Raw genomic sequence first — 24623 nt, forward strand, 5'->3', positions numbered from 1 at the left:
ATGGTTAGTTATTTCTTCCATATTATACGAGTATTCAAGAAATCTGTTACCTTGATTAATAAGACTGAGCACATTGGTTTTGTCATTTATTCGTGGAGGAAGTCCACCACCCACTTGGGGAGCAGAAGGAAATCTGCCATCTCAATTTACTTAACTTACCAGAAGTTTCCTTGCAGAAATATGATTGTCCCTTCAGTGGAACATCATTTGTGGTCTTCTCTCTCTTTTTGGATGTAGTCTGTGCTCTCATCAAAACTGTTAGGACTTGCCCATTAGAACGCCCATCTCCACTTCAGAGATCTGGTAAGCTGTAATTAGGGTGCCTTTTAGAATTAAGATTTTACTAGTGATCACCTTTATTTCTATCCTGTGTCTCTATTTGTCATACTGAAAATAGGAGACAGGATTCAAAGCAAAATTCATTGAATGTTAAGAATGAGTGAATGTTTTTAATGAAGCAAAATGTCTGTTCGTAAAATTAATTGTACCTCTGGTTTTAATATGGAGAACTTTGCCTCTGTTTTCATAGCTTTCCTATTGCTTGTTTTCTCGTGATGAATGCCTATTCACATAACAACTTCTAATCACCCCTTTCTGCTTTACAGCTTTGCTTACTCTCAGTGAAGTCCATTTTTTAACATAATATGATAAATTCATCTATAGCAAGGGAAATATCTGTGGCAGTGTACTCATATTATTTATTCTTTTACAATACAAATAGTATAAAAATGTTAAACTAACTTAAGACAACACGAAATGTTAGATTTAATTTTATAAAGTCTAGAATATTTCTGGAATCGGAGGAGATAGCATATGCCTAAACTTAACATGGTGCCTTCATCACAAAACCCCCTCAAAAATTACAGATTTTCATAGTCTGTATTTTCCATGCCCTGAAGTATTAGGGAACTTTCTGTGTCATGTTACACTTCCGCTCTCTGCTCTCATGTAAGAAGGTTTATATCATAACGTTTATGTAAGTGTTTAAAATAATTTAAAGTTTCTTCTTTGCACTTGCCTTGTAGAATGAATCTGATATTTTGTTTGTCTGTATTTCAAAGGAAAGTATGTCTTCCTTATATTTTCAAAGGCTTGCAGTTATCAAATGAATCCAGTGTGTTTTCTTTTCTAGATGCAAAAGCATCTCGTTTCTTATTTTAAACCTTACCTTTCTATTTTACTCAGTAGATGCTAACCTCCTTTCTTTTCTTCCAGCTTAGACACTTTCATTGACTATGAGATAGTGAAACATAATTTGAAAAACAGCATGGGCTAGAACTGCACTCTCATTCCCCTATGCTTCAAAAATGTTGTGCGATTTTATTTTCCTAGAGGTTATTTTACTCAGTTTCAGCGACAAAACCAATATTTTTGATTCTGCATTCCAGGGTTTAATTGCCTTTCTGTTTATGGTTTTAAGTGTTGGTTTTAACTTCTATAAATAAAACCTTATTCCTTTCCCAGTTTAGAGATTTGGGGACAACATCATTTAATGCTATCCAGTTCAATCTTACAATGTTAAAAAGGAGAAAACTAACATATAAAGGATAAATTACCTACCTATAACCATGCTTATGATCAGAAGTCAAATAGATTGTTCTCGTGCTATGTATGTGTGGTGGTAGATAAATACAACTTCTGTTCTCATGTGTCACATTGCAGAGGAAAGGAGCTGTCGCATAGATTCGATTTTTGTGTCCTACACAATTGTCCTTGATCTCTTCTAACTTCCTACCTTTCACTACTTTTACTCTGGATATTGTCCTTCTCTTTGCTCCTAAAGGTTATCATATTCCTTATCATTTCAGAGCTGGTATAATGCTGAATCTTTCTACCTAATCTATTAATCTTTGTGTTTCTAGCACCTCACACGGTACTAAGTACAGAGCAGGCAATTAACAGATGCATGATAAGTAAAACAATTTATAAATGGATGAATAAATAAATGAATCTCTTTAGACAATGAATATATGCGTGTGTGTGTATGTGTGTGTGTGTGTATGTGTGTGTGTATGTGTGTGTGTGTGTGTATGTGTGTGTATGTGTGTGTTCATTGGTTCTCTGAGATATAAACGATAGAAGAATGTCACCAGGAAGCTTAGCAGGACACCAGTGAGTGGGTGCACTTGAACTGAGAATATCTCAGAAATTTATGCTTTGCTTAAATGTTACTTCAGAGGCCTAAAAGAATGATCAATATCCTTTAGGTTAGTCTTTTCATGAAATCTGAAATTTTGTTCTCCTAAATTTAGGGGTCCATAATTTCAGTTCTTCATATTAGTAACGTGTTGTGGCCAAGCACAATGACTCACGTCTGTAATCCCAACACTCTGGGATGCCAAGGCAGGAGGATCACTTGAGTCCATGAGTTTGGAACCAGCCCGGGCAACACAGGGAGACCTCATGCCTACAAATAATTTAGAAAACTAGAATGGTGATACATGCCTGTAGTCACAGCCACTCAGGGGGCTGAGGCGGTAAGATTGTTTGAACCTGGGAAGTGGAGACTGCAGTGAGCCATGATCATTCCACTGCACTCCAGCCTGGGCAACAGAACAAAAACCTGTCAAAAATGAAGAGAGAGAGAAAGAGAGAAAAAGAGAGAGAGAGAGAGAGAGAAAGGAAGAAAGAGAAAGGAAGGAAGGAAGGAAGGAAGGAAAGAAATGTGTAGTGATATCACCACATTCTCTGTGACTGATTTGACTCCCACAGTTTGGACTGTTTTGTCTGATGAGTGAAAATATGTAAACTTCTTTTAATGTTTTGAAAATTAACAAATTCTTATTAAAGATGTTTTAATTAATAACAATAATAATTAAAACATAAAACGACGCACTCAATAACAATCTACCAAATAAATATTCCAGTTAGTCTTGATACAGTTATATTTCAGTATCAGCTGTTTTTGGAACTTTCTCAGCATATTGTTCATTTATGTCACATGCGTAGTGGAAACAATGTACTGTAACCTTTTATGTACCAGAGACCGTTATTTTAATCTTTCAGCCTAAAGCTGAAAATGCAACTTCTTTTATTTGGTTTATTTATCTTTGTGGTACTCAAAATGCAATGAGATACTGTGGATACTGAAGGCAGCACTAGTCTGATTTTCAAGAGACATAAGGTTATGTATCAGCTCTGCTCTCAAGTAACTGTGTGACCGTGAACTTGAATATCCCCATTTTAACACATAGGTATTGTGTTAAAATAATCTCTAATGCTTCTTTTAATTTTAAATGTATGGTTTTATGTATTTACAATTATATATCACAGAAAATGGATACATTATATAGGAGAAGAAACAGAAAAGATCAACTCAAATAAGTGGGTGTTGTCAATAAGTTTATTAGAGAATCTTGAGGGTTTCACAGTGTTATATGAAAATCCAGAGACACAGACAGTGATAAGTAAGATCAATACTGAGGAATACATACAGTGAACCCGTAAGGAAAAAATCATATTTATTCAAACCAGGGAACACACACATATTTGTGTTTTATGTGAAAAAAAATAAGCTAGGTCTACATATTTCAAAGGAAAGTAACTCAGGAGCACGATAGATGAGAAAGTCTATTTGACCCTCTCCTACCTCTTACCATCTCTAAGGAACTACCTGCTGGGTTTCCTACTGAAATCTATCCAATTTTGTAGATTCTTACCACCATGGAATTAACCTGAACATTGTATGTGCAATGATATTATCCTTCTGGTAATCGTAATTATACTGAACATTCTGGGTAAGTAATTAATAATACTGGCTGAGCACAGTGGCTCACGCCTGTAATCCCAGCACTTTGGGAGGCTGAGGCAGGTGGATCACGAAGTCAGGAGATCGAGACCATCCTGGTCAACACGGTGAAAACCCGTCTCTACTGAAAATACAAAAAATTAGCTGGGCATGGTGGCACGTGCCTGTAATCCCAGCTACTCAGGAGGCTGAGGCAGGAGAATTGCCTGAACCCAGGAGGTGGAGGTTGCGGTGAGCCGAGATCACGCCATTGCACTCCAGCCTGGGCAACAAGAGGGAAACCCTGTCTCAAAAAAAAAAAAAAAGAAAAGAAAAGAAAGAAAGTAATTAATAATACTATTTATCTCAAAGTATTATTTTTCTCATAACTTGTTGTAACTGTTTGCTATTTAAATTGTTCCTAAATAATATGGTATGACCTCACAAAAAATGTAAAATTTGATACACCACTAAAATAAAAATTAAAGAAAGCAAATTAAATTACAACTTGTATTTCTGTGTATGCTTATTCATATTAGCTACTCCCGAGCATCATCAATCTTGTGACAACAGGTGAGAAATTTGTCTAAAATGCATCAATTCAAGTGAGCATTATAAATTTATACTAGTGTACTTTGGACATAGCTGAATATAGCCCAATTATTCATATGACAATTATTTTAATGTTTTATTGAATAAATGCTTCGGTAAAGTTCTTTACAAGTATCTATAGAACAAAGATAATACACAGATAACATATATTCCAAGTAATTCGGGCTTCCAGATTAAACTAAACCCTAGAACAGGTCAATGCAGTATTTGTCTGTCACTGAATCTTAGAGAATTATGTTAGTAATTATGAATGGGATTAGCAATTATGAGTAAATAAGCAGAGCTGTAGAATTTTAGAACTAGAAGGGACTCCAGAAATCAGCAAAGTCTAGTTTAGAAGACCAAGCTGAAGCCCAGAAAGATAAATGGTTTAACGACTTTAACGGAACTAGCCACTGGCCTAATTAGGGCTGTAAAATGGGAGATGGGAGCAAAAATAATTAGCATTAAAAACACCTATAATATTTCTTTTTATTATGTTAAGGCAATAGATTTTCTTGTTACTAAAATCATAGTTTATTAGTAAAATAGATTTTTTTGCTACTAAAGTTGATGTGTTACTAATAGATTTCAAAAATAAAATGTCTTCTTAAAAAGTTCTTCTAGAAGGCAACAATGCATATGGATGCCCTAGAGACCCAGGGCCTGTTTTCAAATCCCAGCTCCATCACTAATACAATTCTTGCATTGGATATAATATGTTATGATTTATATATGTTGAAGGATTAAAAGTATTATGTATCATCATAAGAATTAGAGATTATATATTTAATACATTAAATGAATTAAATATATTGTGAATACGGTATCCTGTGTTAACGCTTGGACGTGGCAAGCACTATTAAATATTTACTTTTATTACTTTCATATATGTTTATGTGGTTTTTATACAGTCAATACTAATAACCTAATATATACTGTTGTGAGACTGTAAATTATCAAAGATAGTTTCAGCTAAATGGCCAGGAGAAAGAAAAATATTTTCTTCATTGCAGAAAAAATTACTCTGGGCTAACTCTATCTCATACACGCAGCATTTATATGCAGAATCTCACAGGAACAAATCATTAACTGAAACCAAAACATACAAAACATCAAGCAGGTGACACCTGATATGATTAGTAGGAACTCACTAAACACAAACTATATAAATGTGAGTCATATCCAGAGCTGGTCTTTTTTTTTTTTTTTGAGACGGAGTTTCGCTCTTGTTACCCAGGCTGGAGTGCAATGGCATGATCTCGGCTCACCACAACCTCCGCCTCCTGGGTTCAGGCAATTCTCCTGCCTCGGCCTCCTGAGTAGCTGGGATTACAGGCACGCGCCACCATGCCCAGCTAATGTTTTGTGTTTTTAATAGAGACAGGGTTTTACCATGTTGGACCAGGGTGGTCTCGATCTCTTGACCTCGTGATCCACCCGCCTCGGCCTCCCAAAGTGCTGGGATTACAGGCGTGAGCCACCGCGCCCAGCCCTGAGCTGGTCATTTTGTGCTTATTAAAGTAATTAAGCCAGGTCCAGAAAAAAATTCAAGTGCTTATTCCTCTGGTCATATTTTTTTCCAATTCTCTTAAAATTCACATTTGCTAAGGTTAATAAAAGTGCAAAGGAGACTGTAAACCTTGGAAAAAGTAGTGATGTCTTTCTCTTAAATTTTTAGTCTTTTAACTGTTTATATGGAATTTCCATATTATTGGACTTCATAGAATAACTACAACCTAATGGTTTTGTGCTTTGTATCTAGTTAGAAAAATATGGTTTTTCTTCCATTAGTTGTCCAGTTCAGCATTGTGTGACACACTATTCATTATCCAATATTAAATTGGATAATAAACCAAAAGAGAAAAACTGTACTGGGGAAAATAAATCTGGAACAATCACCTCAGTAGGTAATATTATTTTGAATTACCAAATTCCTGAGTAACTAAGCATGAACAGTAGCCTTGATTTTCTTTGAAGTTATCTGAATAGAGGAGAAACTTCTCTATCTCAATAGAGGAATGATTTAGATTACTACTTTTCATGGACTCATTTTAATTATGATAAAAATATTAATATATAAAGGGCCAAGGCAAAATGGGACAAATGAGCTTATACAATGAGTTTTAAATGAATTTAAAAGCATTTCATTGAAACAATTGTATTTTATTCTTTACTGGGGTATGCGCAAGTACAGGTTGGGATTTAAATTTCTTTCCTCTTAAAATTCATGGTCATTGAAGACAGTTTTTCAATTTTTTAATGTTATTACATATTAAAACATTAAAAAATTGAAAAACTGTCTTCAATGACCATCGTGATTTTGTTATTCTTTCTTTTGCTCTCTCATGTGAAATGTATTTGCATACTTTTAAATGTCACTAGATGGCCTTTATATTTTCTTAGATTATTTGATTTTAATTTTTTAATTTACATTTTAATTCTATACTGAAACATTACATATCTTTTTATAACATCCTGAAATAATTCTATTAGAATGACTTATTCACTATGTCTAAATTATTAACTAGCCCCCCCAACTACGATCTAAAAACTACCTCATATAACATAATATTTTTCTTAACTTTGTGAGATACTGTCCCCAAAGCAAAAGCACTTTCCTATAGTCCTTATACCTGCAACACAGGAAGATAATAAATAAAACTCTCGTTTTAAATGCTTCCAAATCTGTTTTCTTATCCTCATTCAATTGTTACAGATGTATAAGGCACCTCTTCCAAGGTTCTACTTATTCATTACGAAAGTACACCAAATCCAAATGTGTTTGACCTTAAAAAAGCAAAATAGACTTAAAATATGTAAAGTAAAACTTAGTCGAGCTATTCAACCATCATTCCAAATTCTTTTTCTACTTTCTCTTTATTTTCTTTCTGGGACTCAAATTAGATATGCAGTGTGGGCCTTTGCTTTCTGTCTTCTATTTCACCTAACTTCACATTTTGTCCTTGCAGTTTGTTCTAAATTCTTAGCAATATTTTCAGATATATCTTTCCATTCACAAATTATCCCTTTTCCTGTGTCTAATTGGCTCTCATTCACTGAGTTTCTAATTTCAACGATAATAGTTTTTGTTTCTAAGGATGTATTTTCAAACTTATTAGCTTTTGGTGGTTTTTAATTTTTTGTTATGTGATCAGTTTTTATTTCTTCTTTTATTAAAATCATCTAAATATTATTATTTATAATACATAAGATTATTTAAATATCTAAAGTCCTTGGGGACCAAATTCATTCTTTGTATTTCCTGTTGATATGTTGGCTTGTTTCCTGAAGTATTTGACAATTTTTTTTTATTTGGTTGAGCTCCATTAACGGGATTCATAAGGAAAAATTAAAGATGATTTCTACCAGAGATTAATTGCATTGTCATGTGTAAGAAGGCAGGGTGTAGCTAATGATTTGGATGTCTTGAGGCCCTTTTTAAGGTTTCAGGCCGATGAAAGTCTCAGATTTCTTCTATCACCTTTCGGTAAATTCACAGCTTGGCCTTAGAATCTCAGCACCAATATATAGGTGATTACCCTGAAGGGACACTTTGCTTTTGAACTCATTTACCCAAATGTTACTCCCCATTCTGATTCTAGCTAAGTGCCTTCCTTTAGCAATTTCCTCATTTCTTACAAGGAAAGCAGTATGTTTAACCTAATTATTTCAGGTTATAACTGTCTTGAAGTGAAACATTTTCAAACAACAGTGTACTTTCTCCCAAAGTTATTTCTTTGCATGCCCTAACTTAATATTTTTATGCCTTGAAGTTCCTCAGCTATGCAAATCCAAGTTGCTATTTGATAGACTATAAATAAACTATTATTTATTTATTTTGTTCTACTTTAGAAATCTAGTTTTTATATCTATGATATAAAAATGGTTGTGAAACACTGCTTCAAGGTATCTGGCCTATCAGAGAAATGAAAATGTGGTTTTTATTAAATATGTCCTAAAATATTTCAGCTACATAGTTGCTCTACCTTTCGCAATAATTGTACACTTATTCAGAAAGAGTTTGATTGAGGTGCATTACATCAGTCTAAGAAAGAACTTTATAAACTAGGCAACAGTATGAACATAATTTGTAAGCAAGACCAAAGGTCTTTTGAAGCTGTGTTGCTTACCTTATACTTTTATGTTTATCTAAATGTTTGCCATTTTTGATGTTCTTCTTCCGTGAATATTTAAGTTATCACTTGGAAACATTACCCCTCAGGCTGAAAAACTTCCTTTAACTTTAGCTATAGAGACTATCTGCTGTCAAGGCATTCTTTTGGTTATCTGAAAATGCCTTAAATTTGCCACAATCTCTGGAATATTTTTCACTGGATATCAAATACTTTGTGGGCAGTCACTATTTCTTTTGACAATTTAAAGTTGTTGTTTTTTTGTTTTTTTTACTGTATTCTAGCCCCCATGGTTTATAATGAGTATGAGGGATTTTTACATAATTATTTTCCTGCAGATGATGCAGAAAAACTGCTTTCAAGACTTTTATCTTTGACTTTTAAGGAGTTTGGCTATTTTATTCATACATAACGAATTTCATTGTATTTACCTTGCTTAGGGTTTGCTGATTTTCTTGAAAGTGTAAGTTTATGGATTTAAACAATTCGGAAAAAAATGTAATCATTATATCTTCAGTTTGTTTGGTCTTATTCTTTCTCTTCTCTTGAGTTTTGGGACTTCAGTACTATGCATGTCATATGTTTTAATAATATTCCACACATCCTTGAGGCTCTGAAAGTTTTCCAACATTTTTCTTCATATTGGACAGTTTCAAGTCCACTAACTTGTTTTTCTGTTAAATCCTTGCTTTTAAGTATATCCAGTAATGGTTTTTATATAAAATATTTTACTTCATTTCCCAGTTCTAAATTTCATTTGGCTCTTTTTTTCCTGCTGCCCTTCTTTGCTGAGGCATCCTATTTTTTCATTGTTTGCAAGCATGTTTTCTATCATGTCATTAAGTACCGTTTTAATAGCTGCTTTAAAATATTTTCCTGATATTCCCAACTTCTGCATTGTCCTTATATTGGGCTGCATTGATGGCCCTTTCCTTTAGAATTGGTCATATTTTTCTGGTTTTTCATGTTAGTCACTTGAGATTGTATACCATACATTGTAAAAGTTATATTGAGAATTCTCTCTTTTCTCATATATTTCTCCAAAAAAAGTGTTGTCTTTCTTTCTCTCTCTCTTTCTTTTTTTCTTTCTTCCTTTTTCTTCTTTCTCTCTCTCTGTTTTGTTGTTGTTGTTGTTGTTGTTGTTGTTTTTATGGAGTTGCTCTGTCACCCAGGCTGAAGTGCAGTGACACAATCTTGGCTCACTGAAACCTCTACCTCCCAGGCTCAAGCAAGTTTCATGCCTCAGCCTCCTGAGTAGCTGGGGTTACAGGTGTGCACCACCATGACCAGTTATTTTTTTTGTATTTTTGATGGGATTTTGCCATGTTGGCCACATTTCTCAGACTGGCCTCAAGCAATCTGCTCCCCTCAGCCTTCCAAAGCATTGGGATTACAGACGTGAGCCACTTCATTTGGCCAATTTTCCTTCCTTAGCAAGCAATTGGTGTAGTTGGACTTAAATTTAAATCTCTATCTTTGGGGCAGCAGGTCAAACCTCAGTCCAATTCTCTCATTCTTACCTTAACCTGGCTTGTGCTTGCATCAGAGATTTAGGGGAAAAAATTATACACAGAAGTTAAGAGCATCTCCTCCATGTTTTTGATTTTATAGAATTGATTCTTCATTTTCAGCGTCTGTGGTTCCTCCTAATTTTATTCTCCATGATTGGGGCAAGGTGGCTTATGCCTATAATGCCAGCACTTTGGGAGGCTGAGGCAGGCAGATCACAAGGTCAGGAGATGGAGACTATTCTGGCTAACATGGTGAAACTCTGCCTCTACTAAAATACAAAAAATTAGCTAGGTGTGGAGGCAGACACCTGTAGCCCCAGCTACTCTGGGGTAGGCTGATGCAGGAGAATCACTTGAACCCAGGAGGCAGAGGTTGCAGTGAGCTGAGATCATACTACTACACTCCAGCCTGGTGACAGAGCAAGACTCTGTCTCAAAAAAAAAAAAAAAAAAAAAAAAAAAGAAAGAAAGAAAGAAAAGGCTGCGGGTTTTTTATTGACATTTTACTCACTCTACATAGAACTGAGATTGGCCTAATGCTAACGATTGTAAAAGTGATTAACTTTTGCCTGCCATACCTTCTCTGAAGTGTCATCTCCCCTCCAGGATCTGTCTGGCTTTGTTTACTCTTCAATGGCTTCGGGTCATGTGTGTGTCTGTGTATGTAATGAATATTTATTTACAGGAATACTAAATTATTGGTATACCTAGAATACCCTGTATTCTTATCTAAATTTGCTGGGAAATATTATAAATTATGAAGGTGGTAAGAGGACATTTTTAGATGTCAAGATCCTTTTGTGTGATAGTAGAGATGAACCTATTTGATTTGAGGGGACCATCTATAGCACAAATATTGCTTCTGAATAACTACTCTAGTGTGATATAAACTTCCCAAATTTCTGATGTGTTACTGGATGACTAAAATTTTTAATTTCTATTTTTCCTTTAAACATTTTAGTTCCTTGAGGCTTGAATGTTCATTGTTTTATCCTAATGTCTGGTGCATTTCCTGGCTGATAGAACACATCATATATTTTTAAAAGAATAAATTAAATGGAAAAAGGATGAATGAGTGAATGAATATGCACATGATTTCAATTCTTTTAATCTCTTTTTTTCCCAAATCTACCCTGGAACAAAGCACATACTTTTCCAAAGAAAGCTTTGCACGTAATATAACCCAATTTAAGACCCTTCAATTAGCATACATTATTAGGATACAGTTCCACATTTGTTTAATTGCTTATCTCCTTTCTCCCAGTTTCTTTCAACTTTTTTACTGTCCAAAAATCATGTCCTGCCAAAGACTGGAAGGTGCATAAGGGAAAATGTTACTGGATTGCTGAAACTAAGAAATCTTGGAACAAAAGTCAAAATAAATGTGCCATGAAAAATTCATATATCTCATGATGCTACAAGACGTTACTCTTATGGTGAGATTTAACATTTAGAGATTACGGCATTCCCCATATTTGCAGGGAACATTTTGTGCTACAAACTTGGCAAATGTCTGTGTGGAAAAAAAGTTTTAACTTCATGTGCTGTTAACTATACAAATATTAGTTAAATGAGTTGTTGAATTACACGATTACTTTTGAGGTTTTTTGGGGGGTGGGGCCAAGAGGAGGGGAAATTCATTTTATGTTCTATACCTAGTTCTCCTCTCCAAGGGACCCTTGCTTCTTAGCAGATTCCATTGCAAAATTTAAGAGATTGAGTATATGATTTAAGCATCTATGTTAATTGCAACGCTCATGAAGTCTTTAGCCAGATATCACAGCAGCTGAAATTAAGGATGAAGTTCTGAGAAAGAGAATGTAGAACAGATCTCTTACTTAGATTTAGTATTTTCAGAGGAGAGCTAACATTTAGCTAATTCTGGCTTAATTTAAATTAAACTTTTGCTGAATGAAAGTTGGACACTACTTTAAACCTTCTCAGTGATAAGGTCAATATACAAGTTAAATTAGAAATATCAAATAAGAGTTCTCGGCCGGGCGCGGTGGCTCAAGCCTGTAATCCCAGCACTTTGGGAGGCCGAGGCGGGTGGATCACGAGGTCGAGAGATCGAGACCATTCTGGTCAACATGGTGAAACCCCGTCTCTACTAAAAATACAAAAAATTAGCTGGGCATGGTGGCACGTGCCTGTAATCCCAGCTACTCAGGAGGCTGAGGCAGGAGAATTGCCTGAACCCAGGAGGCGGAGGTTGCGGTGAGCCGAGATCGCGCCATTGCACTCCAGCCTGGGTAACAAGCGCGAAACTCCGTCTCAAAAAAAAAAAAAAAAAAAAAAAAAAGAGTTCTCAGCATGGGACTCAGTATGTTAGAATCACAATCTCTGCCAATAGCTCAGCTTCTGCAAACCCTATGACTAGCAGAGCTTTACAATCCTGGTTGCACATCAGCCATCTGAAACAGCTTAGAAAAGAGCAGCTGCTGAGACATCTGAGAGGAAAAGTCCCTCCTGTGTTTCACAGAAATCCACAATAAGAAAAACCGAAAGAGAAGTAAACTATTAATATCTTCAATGAAACCAGTGTTAGCCCGAGTATCAAACTGTAAGACTCTTTCAGGTGCAGCAAAATAGGGACCAAATCAATAATGGAATTAGAAAATTAGAAATTAATACATGACCTTTGTTCTTCTGGAGCTCAATTTTAAAGAACAAGAAAGAGAAAGCAGGGAGTAGCACAAAAGCATTTAAAAAGAACGTTTTGAAAGGAATCAGCAATAAATAACAGCACGGAGCAATTGTGCAATGAATGACTTCACTAAGAATCTCGTAAATCTCCTGCTTACAATCAAAGGGAAAAATGTGAACACACAGGAAAACATGTCTCTCAGCAAATAATAAACCAGATTTAGGAGAACGGTGGTCTAAAACAACACAGTGTGACAGAAACTTACTTCCTCCAGTTTAGGCTTTACCTCTTCACATTATCCCTAAACAGTATATGAGTCAGACACGATTCTCCCTTTCAAGAGTAAAGAAGAACCTAAAAAAAGAATTAGTATATGATTTATGCATAAGCATGTCCATTTCTAAACATCTCCCAAAAAAGAAAAGTAAAAAACAGATAAAATATGTTACAGAATAACATTTACTCCAAGAAATGTAAAATCATTTTCAAGCAATTATTCTCAAGTTCTCAAGTAAGGTAAAGTTAAAATGGAAAAAAAAAAAAAAAAAAGATTTTTAGTCCATCTAGGTATCCAAGTATCATCATATGGCAAATAAAACAAAGGAAGATCAAGGAAAAAGGAGAAGGAGAAGGAGGGGCAGGGAAAGAGGCGTAAAAAGAAGCAAAGGAGATGTACAGCTTTCACTTCCATGCTGCAGATGCCTCAAAGAAATGCTGCTGCCAGTTTTATAATGGAAAATAGCCAAATTAACTTCTCAACATCTTTCAAATCCACTGAATTATGAACTTTGTAGAACAACCAACTGGCCAAAGTCTATGGTGACAGGCACATGTGGGAGAGAGGAGACACAGCCTCTCTTATTTGGGATAATCAAATCCAACACCAGATACCATTCAGAATTCAGCCCGAATCACTGAAAGATGGATTAGGGCTGAGTGTACGGTGGCACAGAGTGTGAAGCTCCTGGGGTCTGCAGAAATTAGGGAATCCCACCACCTCTCCCAGGCTATTTCTCTAAACTCCACCAGATTCTCACAGAAATGATTGGAAAGAAGCAGAAATTCTTCGTGTCCATTGTGATGGAGGCCTGGGGGCAGAAAACAGGGATAATACAGAGGGGGCGTGAAATTCCACAGAGCACCTCTCCCCTGTCTGCTATCTACACAATTGAACAAATGACCTAATGGGTGTGCTGGGAAGAAGGACACCATTACTGCCCTTAGGGAACTGGGAAACATCATTGCGTGGGGGAGGAAGAAGCAGAAACACAAAATACACTTCTGTGAGGGGTGGGAATACACACTGGGCCAACAGAGACCTGAGAAGGCCAAGCACGAAGATTACAGGCACTCGCTCAGTGCCTAAGACTGAGTGAGAGTGAGAACAGAAATCACCCTTTCCACTCACCGTCTTGCACTACTGGGATAACGTTTTCAGAAAAGAAGTAAAAGAGAATGCTGGTGGAAGAGAAACTGGAGAGAAATAAGAGTGTGCAAAGTAATCCTCTCCAAAGCACTGTGCAAACGGAAACTAAAATGCTCAGGATGAGGAAGACATTTTTCTGGCAAACAAATCTCCATATTCAACACCAGCTATCATGACAGGAATTTAAAGTGTGTGAAACAGTGAGGATAATCACAGCACGAACAAATCACAGACCCAAACCAACTCTTTTTTTGGTTGTATTTTTAGAGTCTCACCCAGGCTGACTGCAGTGATGTGATTACAGTTCACTTGAACTCCTGGGCTCAAGGAATCCACCCCTCCAGTCTCTGGAAGGGCATGCACCGCCACACTGCTTGTTTATTTATTTATTTATTTATTTAAGAGATGATCATCTTGCTATGATGAACAGGCTGTTCTCAAACTCCTGGCCTCAAGCGTTCCTCCCATGGCAGCCTCATGAACAGTTGCTATTACAGGCATGAGCCACAACACCTGGCTCCCACTGTTAATGATTAAGTCAAACCCCACCTTAAAGACCCAGGAGAAGGACTTGTGTGCTCATTTCCATATACAAAAGCATTTTAACTCAATTTTCACTGCCCTAGATAAGATTAAGATGTACAACTTTCAACAAACAAGTAAGAGGTACATGAAAAGACACGCACACAAAAACCGAACACACTCCTGAGAATAAAGAGGGATACTATACAAAAATAAAGGAGTTGTATACTAGGGCTGTTTCAGTGAAGTATCACAGAGTACAGAGCTTAAGCAACAGAAATTTATTCTTCACAGTTCTAAAGCCTAGAAGTCCAAGATCAAGGTGTTGGCAGGTTTGGTTTCTTCTGAGGCATCCCTCCTTGGTTTTCAGATGACCACCTTTTTGCTGTACCTTCACATGGCATTTCTTCAATGTACACACATCTCTAATGTCTCTGTGCATCCAAATTTCTTCTTCTTACAAGGACATTGTCACATTGGATTAGGGCCCACCCCAATGGCCTCATTGTAAGTTAATTAAATCTTTAAAGGTTGTGTCTCCAAATACAGTCACATTCTGAGATACTGGGTTAGGACTTCAACATATGCATTCTGGAGTAGTACTATTCAGCCAATCGTATTACACTCTCTGGGCCCCACAGTTCTTAACAAGGGTCAATTATAAATGTGTAAGAACCAAGGCAAAGAATGATGGAACTAAAAGGGAAAATGGACAAATTCAGAGTTGCAATTGGAGATGTAAACACCTCTTTAAGTAACTAAAGTAATAGACAAAAAAAGATAGGAAACAGAAGACCTAAACAACACTATCAACCAACTGGATGTAATTGACATTATAGAAATCTCTATCCAAAAACAGGGAATATGCATTATTTTCAAGTGCACATGAAACTTTCATGTGGAGATCATATTTGGAGACATAAAAAGCTGCAAATATTTACAAATATAGATATCATACAAATGTATATCTCAAAACATAATAAAATTAAACTTGAAACTAATAAAAGAAAGATACTTGGAAAATTCCTAAATATTTAGAAATTAAACAGACTTTTAAATAATGTATAGGCCAGAGAGGGAGAATCAGGGGAAATTTTAAAAATGTATTCTGAGTTGAATAAAAATAACAATATAGCACATCAAAACTAATGGATTTTAGCTTAAGCAGAATTTAGAGGGAAATGTATAATATTGAATGCTTGTATCTGAAAAAGAGATAATGTAGAATTTATAATCTAAGCATCTACTTGGAAAAAAAAAAAAAAAAAGAAACCACACACACAAACAGAAAAAGAAGAGCAAGCTAAACCCACATCGAGCAGAATGGAAGACTTAAACTACTCAATTTCACGTCTTACTATAAAGCTAAATTTGTTAAGCTTGGGTAGAATTGTCAAAGAAGAGACATACAGATGAGTGAAACTGAAAAAGAGAGGCTCAAAATAGACCCAGTCAAATATCGTTAACTGGTTGTTTTTAACATAGTGCAAAGGTAATTCAGTGGAGGAAAGCTATTATCTCTTTTGTCTGCCTAATTACTATTTTCCAACAAACAGCTGTAGCACTTAGTATGCTAAGTGAATTCAGCTGCAGGTGACTGAGAAGCAAACTGTAGCTTAAACAAGATAAATATTTACTTCTTTTACTGAATCTGAGATGTTTTCAATTATAAGGTGTAACGTGAATATCAATTAGAAAGCAAAAATAAAGTTGTCAATTAAACTACTGCAAGTCATTGATAAGATGTTTCTGATTCCAGAACATTACTACTAGCGGGGAAAAAAACCTGTCTTAGAATACATGCAATAGTTTGTCTCTCTGACATAATTGTCTGAACTGCTATAGGGTTTCTGCTTGTTACTCCCATGAGTAAGGTGCTGCCCTTGACTGCCTAGTCTTGGTTTGGTTCACAGCCATGCTCACATTTTCACTGCTGAAAAAGAAGAAACTAATGAATGGAAGGGTATGTCCCTACTCTTTTTTTTTTATTTTTTTGAGACAGAGTCTCACTCTGTCACCAGGCTTCAGGCTGGGGTGCAGTGGCGTGACCTCGGCTCACTGCAACCTCCACCTCCCGGGTTCAAGCAATTCTCTTGCCTCAGCCTCCCGAGTAGCTGGGACCACAGGCACGCGCCACCACGCCCAGCTAATTTTTTTTGTATTTTTAGTAGAGACAGGGTTTCACCATGTTGGCCAGGATGGTCTCGATCTCTTGACCTCATGATCTACCCGCCTCGGCCTCCCAAAATGCTGGGATTACAGGCGTGACCCACCGCTCCCAGCCTTGTCCCTACTCTTTAAAGGCATGATTGGAACTTAAAAACCCCACTGCCATGTGTGTACCTATGCAACAATCTTGAATGCTCTTCACATGTACCCCAAAACCTAAAATGCAATTTTAAAAAAAATTGCTTCCATTCTATTCTAGTAGTCGGAAATTAGGTAAGTCATATTTTCACACCTAGCCAAAAGGTAGAGTGGAAAATACAACCTTTATGATGGCTTTCCATGTACACGTTGGCTCAGGGGTTGGTATGCTATAGAAAAAGAGATATTAGGGAATGATGAGCAATAAATGCCACATCAGCTCAGATGCTGCTTTCTTCCTTCCTTCCATTTTCCCTAGTTATTCTCTTGCTTCTAGATATTATTTCATAATTTTATTTAATAATAATAACTAACATTTATGTACTGAACATTTAGTATGGCCCAAGCAGTGCTGAATAATATTACTTAATAGCAAAACAATAATATCTCTTTAAGCTACTCTTCTTACCTGAGTTTTAAAGACTGGGAAAAACAGAAGTAAAAGTCGTGCAAATATGTCTTGTAGTAAATGGTAAAGCTAGGACTCCAATTAGACAGTCTGACTCCATGACCTTAGTATCTGCTAATACACCTATTAAGAATTCTTCTTTAGTGATCACCCTGTTGCATTGCAGTAGCTGGAACACGTCTGTCCCTCCACTGTGATCTATTAGAAAACATGAAGTATGTCTTACTCATCCATTCATTCCCAGCTTCTAGTACAGAGCCAAGCACATAGAAGGTGCACATAGAAGATATTTTCTTCTGTCAGTAAGAATCAGTCAGTGGTTTCATAAAACATTCACTGTTTCCTTTAGAGTTTTCTACAGCACTACCAAAATCCTTCAGCCTTTTGTTCAATTAGCTTAAATACTCCATCTGGAAGGAAGTCATGGACCTGGGTGGACCACAGCTCTTTGACCCTCATTTGTGAGCTTATTGTATCGTAGCTTGTTTACGGCTTAATCTATTATTACATCACAAGAAAGTGTTGTCCAATATTGTTGGTCTTGATCTGCGTGAACAGGTCTAAATTTCCTAACTCTTACAGTCTGAAAAATAATTTATATAAAATGGTTCATACAGAAAGTTGACAAAGAAAAGAAAGCTTACTCCATCCACTCAGAAGATTTATATATGAAACAAGATTTTCCATTGAAGGTATTTTTTTTTTTTTGAGCCAGAGTCTCTTGTTCTGTTACTTAAGCTGGAGTACAGTGGCACCATAATGGTTCACTGCAACCTCAACCTCCTGTGCTCAAGGGTCCCTCCCATTCCCTCCCATCTCAGCCTCCTGAGTAGCTGGAACTGAAGACATGCACCACCATGCCCAGCTAACTTTTTTTTTTTAATTTTTTTGTAGAGACAGGGCCTTGCTTTCTTGCCCAGGCTGGGCTTGAACTCCTGGCCTCAAGTGATCCTCTTACCTTAGCATCCCAAAGTGCTGGGATTACAGGCATGAGCCACCACACCCAGCCCACTGTTGCCTTTTTATTTTATCATTTTATCCAAGAAAGAAATTATCAAGTGCAAAGTATGAGAGCAGAAGATTATTACACAAAATAGAAGTGTTCACTTATTTCTAACAGTGATCAATAAGTTTCAAACGTAAAAAATCGGAAGATATATTTTATCATTAACCTCTAATACTTACGATTAACTATAGAGTGAAGTTTTGAGAAATAAAACAGAGAAGAATTATTTTACCTATTATGTTGTTGTGTATTGTTTACATTCTTTTAACAACTATATTTTCATTAAAAAATTAGAAAATATTTTCTGAGGTCCTTTTTAGTCTCTGCATATTTCCATTTATTATTATTATTATTTGAGATGGAATCTCACTCTGTCACTCAGGATGGAGTGCAGTGGTGCGATCTTGGCTCACTGTAACCTTTGCCTCCCAGGGTCAAGCAATTCTCCTGTCTAGCCTCCCAAGTAGTTGGGACTACAGGTGCACACCAGTGCACCCAGCTGGTATGAAGACAACTATTTTCTATCTTCCTACAGGTATTCAATAAACAACAGAAAACCACGAACCTAAAGCAAGAAATGTGCCCAGTGTCTAGTAATAATATTGTTCCAGGAAATTGTGAGGATGATAAAGAGTAGGTTTGGGAACTGTAATCCACTCTGCAGAAAGTCTGCCTTCATTTTTGTGACTGAAAGACAAACACTACGTGAGGCTTGAACTCAGATCACAGCAAAGTCCAGAGAGTTGTATATCTACAGAGCTGTGTGTGTGTGTGTGTGTGTGTGTGTGTGTGTGTTCAATTATGATTTGAATGGGTATAGTCCTACTTCTTGGGGGTGTAGTAAGAGTGATAGAGTAAATAAAATGTTACCAAAAATGAATAGGTATGAAGAGTATTTTTCATCTGAATTAATTGATTTATTCAGTTATTATAATCTTGTTTTGCCTATATTATTGGAACTTCAGTCTTCTTTATTTTCTCTATATCTTCTCTTACAACAATTAACTAATCTCTTCCATTCTTTCAGCTCCAATTACCACCTACGAAGCAATGTATATCAAATTTACATCTCTCTCTCAGATCATTCCCTGATCATCAGACACATATACCACACTGCCTATTTAATGTATCAAATAAAATATCTCAAAGGTATTTCAAACTAGACATATAAAAATAATTTATTAACTTTCCCTACAAAGGGAACCATCTTCTAGTGTTTCATTTCTCAATAAATGGCACACCATACAAGAAAATCATGCAAGCTATCAGTCAGGTGTCATCTTGCCATCAGCCTCTCTCTCTTACCTCTAGGCTGCTCCTTCCTCTCTTTCTCTCATGTCACTGAGGCTTGCCGATGTCTTTTTCTTGAATAATTCTCAAGTTTGTCCCATTCTCTCAGTCACCACTTTCATGACCTTAATACAAAGGTACTAAAATACGAAATAACTGCAAGGACAAGGTCTTGGTGGGTGAAATGAAACGCTTACTCTATTTCAATCACTCACTATCACGCAACCTGAGTGATATTAAAAAGTAATATACTGACAATACAACCTCCTATTTAAAATACTTCAATATCTTCCTTAGAATAACACCAAAGTATATAGCAAAACCTAGAAGTCCCTGTGCGTTCTAACTATTGTGTACTTATTCCTTCTCTTCCTACACCAAACCAGCAGCAATTCTCAGCATGACAATCATGTTAGACTAATGTTAGGAATTCAAACTCTCACGCTGTATCACAATGCCCTTGGTAGAATTTGTTTCCTATTCCTGGAATTCTGTTTCTTCTCTTTCTTTCTTCTCTTCTCCATAAAGTTAACTCCCAAACAGTCATAGATGGCAAGGTCAAACCCCCCAACATGACTTCTCTCTCTAGCACTCTGCCTTGTTTTTAGTATTACATATGCCACTCTTTGAGTCAATAGTTGATCAGTGTCCTCCACCCTCGGTTGCCTGGAAATTACATGAGGGTCCTGTATCTGATTTTATATTTCTGGTTCCCAATGCCTACCACATAGCAGGTACTTTAAAAACTATATTTATTGTATTAAGTTTTTTCTAAGAGATTTCACAAGTAAAGTGGTGATATGAGGCTAAAGAGATAAGATACAGAAGAAATGGAATCATAGACAATGGAGGCCTAATTAGAACGTCACTGAGTGTCAAGGGAAAATTCAAGTATTTGTCTGCTTGGGTTACTGATATTGAAAGAGAATCTTATAAATACCAAAGGAGCTTACGTAAATAAGTGCTTCCGTGAAAAATTTTGCCCAAGTCAATGCTATGTTTATTCTCACCTCTTTACAGTGATTACATCCTTACAATTTTTTGCATACCCTCTTATAACATGACAAATCACATTATGTATGCTGAGTTGAACATTGTTTATTTTGTGGTGGTTTGTTTGTTTTTAGAGACAGGAACTCTGTCGCTCAGGCTGGAGTGCAATCATAGCTCACCACAGCTTCAAACTCGGGCTCAAGTGCCCCCAAGTAGCTGGGACATACTTCCAAACCCAACTAACTTTTAAATTTTTATTTTAGTAAAAATAGGCTGTTGCTATGTTACCCAGGCTGGTCTTGAACTCCTGGCCTCAAGTGATGCTCCCCTTTCAGCCCCCCAAGCTGTTGAAATTATGGGTATGAACCATTGCACCTGGCCAACCCTGTTGATACTGATTGATGAGAAAAAAAAATTCATGCTATGGCATGTTGGCACTGCATATAAGCACACACAATAAAATACATTTTCGTTTTACAGGCACAGTAGTGTTTATAAAACTATACAAATATTTATTGAACTAATTTTCAAACCAAGCTATTTTAAAACCCAGAAATACTTCCAGGAAGAATAATCATCCAGGACTTGCTGGGTAAAGGGATGGACACTAGAATACTTGACATTATTTATATGCTGCTAATGCTTCAAAAAGTTGTTGGGATTCAGACCCTGCTAGAGCTGTTTGCTGTTCTGGTTTGCACCCAGTTCACAGAAGGACATGAGGGTGTGGTTTGCTTCTCATGTGATTCTAAGATGGAGTCTAGCAAGTATTCTAGGAGGGTCCCATAATAATCCATTCAATACTTTTGCCTCAAATGCTTTGGGAATAATACCTCATTATTTTCTTTCTCCCTCCTCTCAAATCTAGAAATTCAATCTTTTTTGACATATGCATATGGAAGTTCCTGGATTTCAGTGCTGAGGAGATAGAGGCTACCGGCATCCATATGTCTGCCTCTGCGATCTTCTCTGGAAAAGGTCTCTGACGAAGAGAACAAAACTCCTGCTTGATGTCACAGCTTGAGTAAGAGGAATGGGATGAGTTCTAGGCAGCCACCAGCCGCCAGGAGATGGCTGAAATAGATTACTGGAAAATTCAAGGCCAATCAATAGAATTATCTGGAGCTAAACTCTCTGGGACAATATTCATCAAATTGTCATGCCCTAATTGAGTCACAGTTTGTGTTCATCACAGATACGGTGAGGTCTAAGGAGGATGGAGAAGAGTGATTGTGGTAGCAGATAAAAGACAAATGAATCAGTGGGATCAATGGAGATGACCAAGTTTGGTGAGAAGACAATATCATGACAGAAGGTGTCCAGAGACAGAGTGAGAACCAGATACAGGAACAGGATCCTGTGCCATGCTCCAGGAAAAGCATGGAAAAGGCAAGTGATGAGGGCAGAAGACAGTTCTACAAGAAGATGAAGTCCGTACACACAAAGGGCTGGGAAGGCAGAAACATAGTGGTGAGGGTGAGCCAGAGAGATGTGGGGAGCAAGGACTCATGGCAGAGAAGACCCTGGTTTACTAAGATGAGAAAGTCAACTGTGAAGGTGAACTAAGAACACATGAAGGATGAGTGGAACCCAGGGGCCAGAAAGTCTTTGAAGGCAGAAGATATAAGACAATTTATAGGCAGGAAGAAAAACATTAGTGAAAATATGCAGGCCAATGTCAGAGGGGCATTGGATGGCAGAGAGAAGGCCAGTGATGTGAGTAAAAGGAGTGCTGCAGGAACAGACCCAGTGTGAAGTTGTGAGAAAAAGTGAGACGGTGAGGGAGAATCAGGGCCGAGATAGGAATCAATGATGAGGCCGGGCCCAGTGGCTCACACCTGTAATCCCAGCACACACCTGTAATCCCAGCACTTTGGGAGGCCAAGGCAGGCAGATCACAAGGCCAGGAGTTTGAGATCAGCCTAGCCAAAACGGTGAAAGCCCATCTCTACTAAAAATACAAAAATTAGCTGGGCATGGTGGCGTGTGCCTGTAATCCCAGCTACTCAGGAGGCTGAGGCAGGAGAATTGCTTGAACCCGAGAGGCAGAGGTCACAGTGAGCCAAAGATCATGCCATTGCACTCCAGTCTGGGTGACAGAGCAAGGCGCTGTCTTAAAAAAAAAATAAAAGAAACCAATGATGAAAGAGGACCTTCAAAGGGAGGTCAGGATAAGAAGGTAGAATAAAGACCAGAACTGGAGAGAAGTCAACAGTGGGTGGAGGTAATAATTAGACCTCTGGAGGGTCATCTGAGAGAGTGATGCTGGAGGTAGAGGAAGAAAAAAGCAAAAATTTGTGAAAGAGAGCAAGAGAAAGGAAGATGATAGATAGATAGATAGATAGATAGATAGATAGATAGATAGATAGATAGAAAAACAGAAAGACAGAATAAATGACGATTGCAAGGAATTGTTTTACACAATTGTGAGGGCTGCCTAGGCAAATCCCAAATCCACAGGGCATGCCACAGGAAGGACAGGCTGGAAACTCTGACAGGAGTTGATGCGTCAGTCCACAGCAGAATTTCTCCTTCTCTAGAAAACCTTGAGTCTTTAAACCGATTGGATAAGTTCCACCTATATTGTTAGGAATAATCTCTATATACAGTCAACTTATTTGTAGCTGTAAGCCCTATCTACAAAATGCCTTCACAGTAACACCTAGGCTGACGTGTGATTGAATGACTGGGTACTGAAACCTAGCCAAATGCACATGTAAAACAAATCACAGTCCACACATTGTCAATCTGATATTCATACATAATCTCCTTAAACCATACTTAATCTCCAAACAAAAAATAATTGACCAAGGCATAACTCTGCCTAAAATGACACAACTGTCTTGCATGCAACTATGAATATGTCAAACCTTTTCCCCCAAAAAATGGATGCAAAGTTTTTGAGTGACATTCACTCTTCTCCTTGATAATCCTGTAACTGAAATATTGAGATATAACCTTAAATAGCTAAATCTTTCATCCACTTTTCCTCAAAGAGACATGTGACTATGTATCTGGGTGACTAAAAATTTCACTATATTTCACTTGTGAGAGTAGGAATCTGGCAGACGACAGCTATACATGTAAACCTGGCTGTTATTGATACATCTTTTTTTTTTTTTTTTTTTATTGCATTTTAGGTTTTGGGGTACATGTGATGAACATGCAAGATTGTTGCATAGGTACACACATGGCAGTGTGCTTTGCTGCCTTCCGTCCCCTCACCTGTATCTGTCATTTCTCCCCATGCTATCTCTTCCCACCTCCCCACCCCCCGCCCCTCCCCCATTTCCCCCCAACAGACCCCAGTGTGTAGTGCTCCCCTCCCTGTGTCCATGTGTTCTCATTGTTCAACACCCGCCTATGAGCGAGAATATACGATGTTTGATTTTCTGCTCTTGTGTCAGTTTGCTGAGAATGATGGTTTCCAGGTTCATCCATGTCCCTATAAAGGACGTGAACTCATCGTTTTTGATGGCTGCATAATATTCCATGGTGTATATGTACCACATTTTCCCTATCCAGTCTATCATCGTTGGGCATTTGGGTTGGTTCCAGGTCTTTGCTATTGTAAACAGTGCTGCAATGAACATTCGTGTGCACGTGTCCTTGTAGTAGAATGATTTATAATCCTTTGGATATATACCCAGTAATGGGATTGCTGGGTCAAATGGGATTTCTATTTTTAGGTCCTTGAGGAATCGCCACACTGTCTTCCACAATGGTTGAATTAATTTACATTCCCACCAACAGTGTAAAAGTGTTCCTATTTCTCCACATCCTCTCCAGCATCTGTTGTTTCCCGATTTTTTAATGATCGCCATTCTAACTGGTGTGAGATGGTATCTCAATGTGGTTTTGATTTGCATTTCTCTGATGACCAGTGATGATGAGCATTTTTTCATATGTTTGTTGGCCTCCTGTATGTCTTCTTTTGTAAAGTATCTGTTCATATCCTTTGCCCATTTTTGAATGGGCTTGTTTGTTTTTTTCTTGTA

General features: G+C 37.1%; 1 protein-coding gene across 1 annotated transcript; it reads left to right on the forward strand.

The window, feature by feature from the left end:
• CLECL1 (C-type lectin-like domain family 1) lies at positions 1-21484 on the forward strand. The gene is given in 4 exon segments (XM_074403102.1): positions 1-156; positions 159-303; positions 11230-11366; positions 11369-21484. Coding segments are annotated over 4 exon segments (489 nt in total). The 3' UTR covers positions 11420-21484.
• Positions 21485-24623: the final 3139 nt, after the last annotated feature.

The sequence above is a fragment of the Saimiri boliviensis genome, chromosome 7, assembly GCF_048565385.1.
Source record: "Saimiri boliviensis isolate mSaiBol1 chromosome 7, mSaiBol1.pri, whole genome shotgun sequence".
In the NCBI taxonomy this organism is placed as follows: domain Eukaryota; kingdom Metazoa; phylum Chordata; class Mammalia; order Primates; family Cebidae; genus Saimiri; species Saimiri boliviensis.